The sequence below is a fragment of the Oncorhynchus mykiss genome, chromosome 28 (assembly GCF_057628025.1).
Source record: "Oncorhynchus mykiss isolate SJ-2025 chromosome 28, ASM5762802v1, whole genome shotgun sequence".
Lineage (NCBI taxonomy): Eukaryota > Metazoa > Chordata > Actinopteri > Salmoniformes > Salmonidae > Oncorhynchus > Oncorhynchus mykiss.
In genome coordinates this window covers 34,848,683-34,858,233 of record NC_143049.1, presented here as the reverse complement: position 1 = coordinate 34,858,233, position 9,551 = coordinate 34,848,683, and the positions used below count along the sequence as shown (strand labels likewise).

The 9,551-nt window shown below is 44.5% G+C and overlaps 1 protein-coding gene across 2 annotated transcripts; it reads right to left on the bottom strand.

Moving 5' to 3' along the window:
* Positions 1-934: 934 nt before the first annotated feature.
* LOC110509049 (uncharacterized) lies at positions 935-7,784 on the bottom strand. Of its 2 annotated transcripts, none has more exons than XM_036966899.2 (5): positions 7,607-7,784; positions 6,589-6,671; positions 3,817-3,864; positions 3,206-3,330; positions 935-2,866 (listed from the first exon to the last, which is right to left on the bottom strand). In XM_036966899.2, the coding sequence occupies exons 2-5, from the start codon at positions 6,650-6,652 to the stop codon at positions 1,550-1,552; spliced, it is 1,554 nt and encodes a 517-aa protein (XP_036822794.2). In that variant the 5' UTR covers positions 6,653-6,671; positions 7,607-7,784; the 3' UTR covers positions 935-1,549. The 2 variants fall into 2 exon arrangements, with proteins under 2 accessions (XP_036822794.2, XP_090081302.1); XM_090225176.1 differs by having other exon boundaries at positions 3,206-3,331; positions 3,821-3,864; positions 7,607-7,709.
* Positions 7,785-9,551: the final 1,767 nt, after the last annotated feature.

Sequence of the window (9,551 nt, the reverse complement as noted above, 5' to 3'; positions counted from 1 at the left end):
ATGATTAGCTGAACCCAGTGTTTGTGCTCTGTCTGGTGACAGGTTTAAAAGCAGGTAGCACCCAGTGGAGAATGTAATGATTAGCTGAACCCAGTGTTTGTGCTCTGTCTGCTGACAGTTTTAAAAGCAAGTAGCACCCAGTGGAGAATGTAATGATTAGCTGAACCCAGTGTTTGTGCTCTGTCTGGTGACAGGTTTAAAAGCAGGTAACACCCAGTGGAGAATGTAATGATTAGCTGAACCCAGTGTTTGTGCTCTGTCTGGTGACAGGTTTAAAAGCAGGTAGCACCCAGTGCAGAATGTAATGATTAGCTGAACCCAGTGTTTGTGCTCTGTCTGGTGACAGTTGAAAAACAAGAGGCCCCCATCACCTACGGCGGCAGCAAACGCAAACTGATACCTAAGGACCTCAAATGGGGCAGCAGGGTAGCCTAGTGGTTAGCGCGTTGGACTAGTAACCGAAAGTTTGCAAGTTCATACCCCTGAGCTGACAGGGTACAAATCTGTTGTTCTGCCCCTGAACAGGCAGTTAACCCACTGTTCCTAGGCCATCATTGAAAATAAGAATTTGTTCTTAACTGACTTGCCTAGTAAAATAAAAACAGCTTCTATGCTTCTCAGTCAGGAGGTAATATACTGTTCAAATACTTCACTTTTTACTATTTTATTTTGAGAAGCCCTATCATGATACTCATTCTGACGTCCTGGATACATCTACAATAGCCTTACCACACCCCTGGATTCCACTGCTGGATTCAGGAGATGACCAGGACTGAGTATTCTTACCTCTAAAATGCTGAACATGTTTGCTAATATGACATACATTTCAGACAGCAGTGGCTTTTTACTGTGTTTTCATATGTTATCAAAACCACTTTGATATGTCGTTGTGTAGTGTGGGTATTAATTCATGTTTCCGTAAGAAAATGGGAGCTTGTTTCAAAATGTTTTATTTGGAAATAAAATTAACAAACTAACGAGCGGAAGGGTTTGAGGTTGACAGGCTTTAGATATACTATGAAAACCACATTAAATTACACTCAGGAGAGACAATGTTCACAAGACACTGGAAATGGACAATGTACAACCACAGAAAACATACCAACATACTGACACAAATTTAGATTAGACCATCTTCAAGTCTGCTAGCTTCCCCTAATTCTACAAACACAATACAGATTTTTTTTCTACAGACAAACGTAGTATTAAATGCGCAACTTTCACATAGACTTCTATGGGACCATAAAACCTAGAGGGACTCATGTTGGGTTTCAGGATAGCCAGGATATCACAGTCAGTAAAATTATATACCTTCGGGCACTGTAATTGAGCAAATCAGATTAACTATTGCAGGTCTGTAACTTCCTGTTGATAAGACACTAGTCGTCCTGCTTTAGCAGTATTGGACCATGGGAGATATTTTAGCACCTTGGTAGGACTGTGAGAGTGTGTGTGTGTGTGTGTGTGTGTGTAAAACATGAACTTGTCCCACTTTCTTCCAGTTCTAGCGATCTAGCGTCTAGTTGACATTTGTGTGACGTGTGTTTTTTTAAATGTACTTCTTCCTGTACTGACCCATGTAACTCCTCAGGAAGTCTTCGAACTGTGGGACAGCGTACCCGGGCCCTGCCTTCTGCTGCACCTGCTCCTTCTTGGGCTCCTTGGTCACGGATTCCATCGCAGCGGGGGAGCCCTCGGCGCGACGAAGGCGGCAGTTGTAGTCGTATTCAGGGTCGCAGTCGGGATCGGGCAAGATCACACCGCTCTTGGCCTTGTTGGCCTCAGCGGTGAGGGTAACGGGGGCGGACATGCCGTTGCAGGTGAAATCATAGGGGTGGCACTGGGGTACGGCGGGGGCCTTGGGTTCGTCGCTGGCCTTCACAGGAGTGCAGTCCTTGTCGTAGTGCACGTAGCAGTCATGGCCCTCCTTGGTCTTCCCGAGGACGCCCAGGCGGGAGCGGATCTGGAACTGAGGCAGTGCTGGGGGGGCCTTATAGAGGGCGGCGGCAGCACCAAGCAGGCAGTATGGGTCGTAGCGCGGGTCACACGCCAAAGGGGCGGGGGCTGGTGCCGGTACGTCTTTTGGCGTGTACTCCAGGACGGGCTTTGTGAGGCCCGCCAGCTTGGTGGCGGTGAGGGGGTTGCAGCCCTTGTCGAAGAGGGGGTTGCAGTGCTGCTCCTTGGGGGTCTCCAGGGGAGTGGGAGGAGGGGTCGCTACGCTAGCCATGCACAGGGGGTCGGTGGCCGGGTCGCAGGTGGGGTACAGGTGGAAGAAGCCGGAGGGGCCCTTCTCCACCAGCTGAGGCCGGCAGTAGGGGTCCTTGGTGGGATTGCAGCCCAGGGCAGCATAGGACGGGGCGGGTCCAGTAGCGGGCCTGTAGCCGTAGGCGGCGCGCAGGTGGTACTGCAGACACTCTGTGTCGTCAGGGTTACAGATACGCAGCAGCTCTGTCTTCTGCTCAGCGGTGAGGAAGGGCTCCAGGACTGGGGCGTAGAACCCTGTGGGGGTCTTCAGAGGGTACGGCAGGAAGGGGGTCAGGACAGGCACTGGGGCGGCTTTGACCGGAGCCGGGGCTGGAGTCAGAGGAGGCTTTGGGGCAGCCATCTTAGGGGCCATGGGGAAGAGGCAGTAGGGGTCGATATAAGGGTTGCACATTCCGACTGTGGCGGTCTTGATGGGCGAGGGCATCAACACCTTGGCCTTGGGCTTGCTGGTGGACTCGGCGATGCACTCTGGGTCGTCGGATTCGGCGCAGGTCTTGTAGATAGCACTGAGGTGGGTGAGGTAGTGGTTGAAGGTGGGACCCTCCTCAGAGCGGTGCTTGTTCTGCAGGTAGATCATGTACATCTTGTCCAGATCCTCGATCTTTAAGTGAGGGAAGAAGAGACAGACTCCCATCAGATTCAGACATGGGTTCAAATTGTATGTTTTCTTTCAAATACTTTGCATTTGAACATTTGATTGAGCCTGCCTGAAAAGCCAGATGGGTCAAATTTTCACTTTTCCCGACTATAACATTGGTTCCATTGTGCCTTGCTCAATCTAGACTGTTGAGGGCTAATGGGGGTGGTGGAGAGGCGCAGTACAAAGTAGCAGTTATCTACAAGTCAATAAACTGAAGTATATGGATTAAGATAAACTGGTAGCTATCAAACCAAAAGTACGTTCACTCAAAACAACATCTGTGGATTGTTTGACACTCACTCCTTCCTGGTTGCCAGTATCCATGAAGAATCTGTACCATCCCCAGAAGTCAGGGAGCCGCTGGAGGACGGGCATGTGAACAGGAAGACTCCTCTTGCTGCGGACATCCCTGGATACTGAAGATGCTGATACAAGAGAGAGAAAGACAGTATATATTGAGAAGAGAATGTGGACTCAAAAAGAGCCATATTAGATTAAATAAACACATGTACATGAGTATGTGTGAGTACACCACTACATGGCTGTTTGTGTATGTACTGTAAGGATGTATGTATAATGGTATCACAGTAAGTGAGTTAACTGTTTATGTCTGAAAATCTTTTAGTATGACATACTGTCCAGTACACAGTTTGGACACACCTACTCATTCAAGGGTTTTTCCTTTGTTTGTACTATTTTCTACATTGTAGAATAATAGTGAAGTCATCAAAAACTATGAAATAACACATATGGAATCGTGAAGCAACCCAAAAAGTGTTATATTTTAGATTCTTCAAAGTAGCCTCCCTTTGCACAGTCTTGGCATTCTCTCAACCAGCTTGACTGGTACTGTACATGCTAATATCCATGTTCCCCTTGTTGTCTCATTCAAACCAGTCCCCCTCACTCACCCTCCTCCTCCTCCACATTCTGCCTCACCAGGCCGGCCCCCAGAAACTCTGTAAAACAACGGTAGGGACATGCGTCAACGAGAACCAGATGTTGTGTGGCTCTGCTAATAGATTCCCTGGGAGCACATGGCAGGAGCCGGCACTTAGAGAAACAGGCAGCATCCTGACCATTAACATACACATCCTTTAAACATACACATACTGTACAGACATACCACCTGGAAGTCAGTGGAAACCATAAAACTACAAAGAGAGCCCAGAAGACCCCCCCCCCCCACCCAATTAAACCCCCACTATAAAGTAAGATGTTCTGGGGGGAGGGAGGGGGTGGAATCTGATGTTCTGTACATTGCGTCTCTGTACGTTAGACACACCAGGGGTTTCCTTCAGAGGTTTATGGCAGAAGGGGAAACTTCTCGTCAACTGGTTATGTTATGGTGAGACGTCTACGGTGCCTTACCTTGACTAATGAGACTAGAGTTCAGCTACAATGGCATCAGAGATTTCAGCTCCAAGGCATCAGAGATTTCAGCTCCAAGGCATCAGAGATTCAGCTCCAAGGCATCAGAGATTCAGCTCCAAGGCATCAGAGATTTCAGCTCCAAGGCATCAGAGATTTCAGCTCCAAGGCAACAGAGATTTCAGCTCCAAGGCTTCAGAGATTTCAGCTCCAAGGCATCAGAGATTTCAGCTCCAAGGCATCAGAGATTTCAGCTCCAAGGCATCAGAGATTCAGCTCCAAGGCATCAGAGATTTCAGCTCCAAGGCATCAGAGATTCAGCTCTAAGGCATCAGAGATTCCAGCTCCAAGGCATCAGAGATTTCAGCTCCAATGCATCAGAGATTGCAGCTCCAAGGCATCAGAGATTCATGTATTTGTATATGGTGGTGTACACTTTAGCCTGTGTTCCCCTGTGGCTGACAAGTGATTATCTACCGTACAAGCATTGGTTTGATGTAGAGTGTAGTAAGTAACAGCCCTTTATTTTAGTGGCATTGTAGATCAATTATTATGTACCAACATCCATTAGTGGTATGAATGATGCTCTATGTATAATGCTTTCGGGCTACAGTAAAGTGACTGATCATAAAGCAATCTATTGGGCTACAGTAGTGCTTCAATTTTTGCCTGATCCTGTCACCTCTCCGTTTTGGAAAGTTTCGTTCTGGAACTTATTTGACCGGAACCGGTACCTCTAGTGGCCTGGAAAATAATTGGCAGTTTTTGCAATGTAAAAATTCTAATAACAAAGTTAATTTGAGTTGCCTTTTCGTTAATTATCCTGCTGCCCCCCTCCCCTATATTTATCACAGAACTTGAATGAAATTCACTTTCTATGGATCTCTCTCCCTCTCGCTGCTCTGATAGACATGAGCCTGTAGCTCTCATCTCTCCAGCGTTGCACTTAATAATGTATTACCTTTTATATACTGGGTGGTTCGAGCCCTGAATGCTGATTGGCTGACAGCCGTGGCATATCAGACCATATTCCACGGGTATGACAAAACATTTGTTTTTACTGCTCTAATTACATTGGTAACCAGTTTATAATAGCAATAAGGCACCTCGGGTGTTTGTGGTATATGACCAATATGTATCCAGGTACTCCACCTTGCGTCTTGCCTAAGAACATCCCTTAGCCGTGGTATATTGCCCATATACCACACCCCTTCCTACCACACCCCTTTTTGCTTAAATAGAGCCGCATGAATGGTTCTGGGGGAGCTGAGCACACCTGATCAATTGAAATAAACTTGCCAACGTTATAGAGTTCCTGCCGTCTGTTCAGAAAGAAATTAAATCAATTCAGAAAAGCCTACTGCACCACAAGAAAGACTATAATTTTTCCACAGAGGGTGAATAGCTTCTTAAAAATAGCCAAGCTGTGGAGTGTAGCCCAAAAACAAGGCATAGCATGCAGTCGGAAACACACTACAAATCTGTCAGTGAACGAACAGCATGTAGACGAAAATGGCCTTTCAAAATATTTATACAATTGCGGGAAAACACGTTGGAAAGCAAATGGCTCCTGCTGAAAAGAGAAGACTATAATCTGTAGGCTTCCAAAATATTTTAGCATCTTCCAAATATTATTTTACAAAGTAAAACGAGAGAGCAAGAGAGAGAGAGCATGCCAAAAAACATTCTCAAAGTAGCCTGCCATTTCGATCATTGGGTGGTATTATGATGCTTTCAAGACAACTTGGAACTCGAATGTGGTAGAATCATGATGTCAGTGATCTACAGGTCGAAAAGTCTGAGCACTAGAAAGAAGCCAGAGTTCCCCACTTGGAATTCCAAATGAGATGACCATTCAAAACTAATTTCTCCAGTCGGAGCTCTTTTTTTTTTTATACAGAATTCCCTGTTGTCTTGAACGCACTGAAGTCGGAAGCTGGAGATGTCCCAGCTCCGAGTTCCCAGAAAAAAAAAGATTATACCAAAGTCTTCAGTTATGTAAAATGAAATGCGTTTATAAAAGTCCCAAAAATGTTTCCCATGTGTGAAACTTCGGCAAGTGCCTCTATCTACTGCTCTATGCCACTACGCAAATGTGATATGAATGTAATGCTTAATTATAAAATATACTTTGTTTTGCCTCTTCTCATGCCTCAGAGCTCAGGTCACCCCCCTCTCTTGCTGACTTTTTGTTCCGGCACCTTTATAAATGAAGCACTAGGCTACAGTAAAGTGACTGATATAAAGTGCCAGTCAGTAAATCAGTCAGTCTTGTCTTGTAGAAAGTGCTGAGTCACGGCAGTCTCACTCACCTGGTGAAAACACGAGGAGAATTCCAGTGTAGATCAGGGAAAACGGTCTTCCTGCCCGTGCCATTTTCAGCTTTGTCTGTCTCCTGAGGGTGAAATTGGGAATATTGAGTATTTTGGGGGGGAGGAACAGGTAAGAGCGAGTGAGATTTATTCCTGAACATGCTAAAATGGGCTAGACTTTATACACGTTTATGTATAAGCATTAACTATGTCTAAGTAGTGTACATACCAATAATAAATGAAGATTTGTTAACATTTCTAAACATGTAGTCTAAAATAATTTATACGTTTCCAACAGCGATCGGTTCCTCTAGCTCACAAAATGTCTGCTTGTCTATGGTCATGTAAATTCATAACCTTTGCAGTAAACAATTGTTTATACAGGCCCAAGTCATTGTCCTGTAAATGGCTAAATCAGTCTAATTTGTTTATTCTATCAAAGGTTGAGAACAGCTGACCTTGGAGCAATGCACGAAAGCACCAAAGGCTAGTAACTTCAACAAAAAATATGCAAAACAATATCATGTAGCCTGCTTATCTTGGCTCGGACTAGACTATAGTTTTTCCTGAGGCAAAGTCTTGAAAAGGCATTAAAATGTAATGCACTGGAATGATGTATTCTTCTATTGGCTTCACCACTGATGGAGAGATTGACTTGACAGAATAGAACTCCTATGTGTTATGATGAAAATCCATTGCCAGCTTTGCTCCCAAACCAACAACTGAATCATTGTCGATTCTGAAATAAACTCTTGCATGTAGCAACTGACTGACACTAGCTTTCCTACCATACAAAGAGCTCGGTACTAAATAAACTCAGCTTTAGCCATGGTTATATAGACAATATACATGAACTGTATATAAAAAGTCACATTAGTGACATCTAGCAAACATTACACATTTATGTATTTTGAGCTTATTCTTGTATAATGAAAAGCGCTTTACAAATGCAATACATACTGATTCTTTATAAGCACACCACTGTAACACACTATACGCATTATAATCCATGACTTACCTGTTGTTCAAGTGAAGCTCTGCCCTCCGGAGATCCTGAAGGAGCCAGTGGCTCTCTGAGTTGATTGGTTTGGGGGGGGGCGGGGGTATAGCTCTCACCGAGCCTTTCTGCTACCTTTCTGCTCCCTTGTATGGGAGAGGAGCGCAGGGCAACATTTTTAAGGAGCTTCTTGATCATTAAAAAACAAAAAGCCATGTCGTGTGGCTGGAGCATGCTGTTACAAGCTCCGGTATTGGCTCCTGTACAGCCAGCTGATGGACCAATAGGGGGCCTGTAATTACCCCAACTGAACAGCAAGACCCCTGGGTAGATAAATACCCGATTAACAGGATACCATTTTGATGTACCTTATTTGTTTTACACCGATTTGTAGTTTGGGTTTAAGATGGCTATAAATATCAATCAAGACAACAATCATCGTCTCTGGATAGAACAGCCATTATTATGGATCTTGGAGCTGATTCAGGCAGCATGATTCACTCAGTAAAACCCTAAAAACAGTCAACTTGTCTCTGACTGTGTTGTTTCTCACAGAACATCTAGTGTAGTATAATAGAATGTAAAGATCCCTCACTCAGCCATAGATACAGCCTACCGTCTACCACTATATGTGCAGTGTCTCCAGCAGGTTCATAGAGACAGCCCTGGTCAATAGCTAGTCATATATCTCATAACACATTCCTCTGGTATTTAATTAGAATCCCCATCAGCTGTTGCTATAGCAGCAGCTACTCTTCCTGGTGGTCCACATAAATCATGACATAATACAGAACATTAATAGACAGGAACAGCTCAAGGACAGAATTACACAGATTTAAAATAACCAAAAAAGGGTCCTACAGTCCGTGCTATCCAGAAACGTTTGGACGTCCCTACCCCATTGAAGTTGAAATGTATAATGGTTAAGGTAAGGGATGTCCCAGGAATGCTGAATAATACTGACCCTTACACTATCTTAACTTCTTACACCATCTTTCCTGGAAACACAACTGAAGAGAGCAACTGTTGTCCAAGCAGAGACCTTTATGAGCACACTACCAACTGAGCTCTGACTGACACCTGGAAACATGCCAACCGGGACCGGTGGCACTGAGCTGTTTCTGTTGGAATCAACTTGAAAAGCTTTTATGAAGCCTTCAATGACCCTTCATAAGGCCTTCGTAGATGCTTCATCAACCATTCATGAGCAAACGTCATGCTACATGGAAGGTGGGGAAAGGGGCTATTGCCACATTTGAATAATATGGAGTATAGAATGTATGGATCATGAAATGGACCATGTGCAAAGTGAAGACATTACCTCCTCAGTCTTCCATGCATGGAGGCATTCTATAGTTCCATGAACCAGTTGCCTTGACAACAACTCTGAAGTTAATAGTAGCCATATTGTTAATGTCAAAGTTGTTATACTCATGGAAACATTATGGCAAGGGACATTGGTGTGAAAAGCCCATAAAGCGGTTTCTTAACACTTGTGGACCCTGAAAACTCATAAAAATAAAACAGACCTTTGCTGTAAAAAATGATGAGGTCCTACCACCACTTTCATGTAAGCAGTTTTTCATGTGTTCTCTTGCGTGTTCGTTGGACGAACTACACGCCACCAACAAGGGAAGAGAACACGTACAGTGGTCAGTCAACGAGGTGAAACGTTCTGAAAGATGTTTAGTGGTGGGAGTACTGAAACTATTTTTGTCCGCTCACACAGGAGCAATAAAGTCCCAGTGCACAAGAAATATCCATCTCAGGGGAACCCTCAGCACCCCTGCATCCCACAGCTATGGGAATGAATAGAGCTGATATCATTATTTATTCAACGTCAGAACTCTGTTCTGTGGAACAGATTTGATTGTATCTCAATGTCCTGTGACATAGCACCCTCGTCATCCACACTTGATTAAAAATAAATATTAATTTGTTGACATGGAAAGTGCTAATTCTAAAG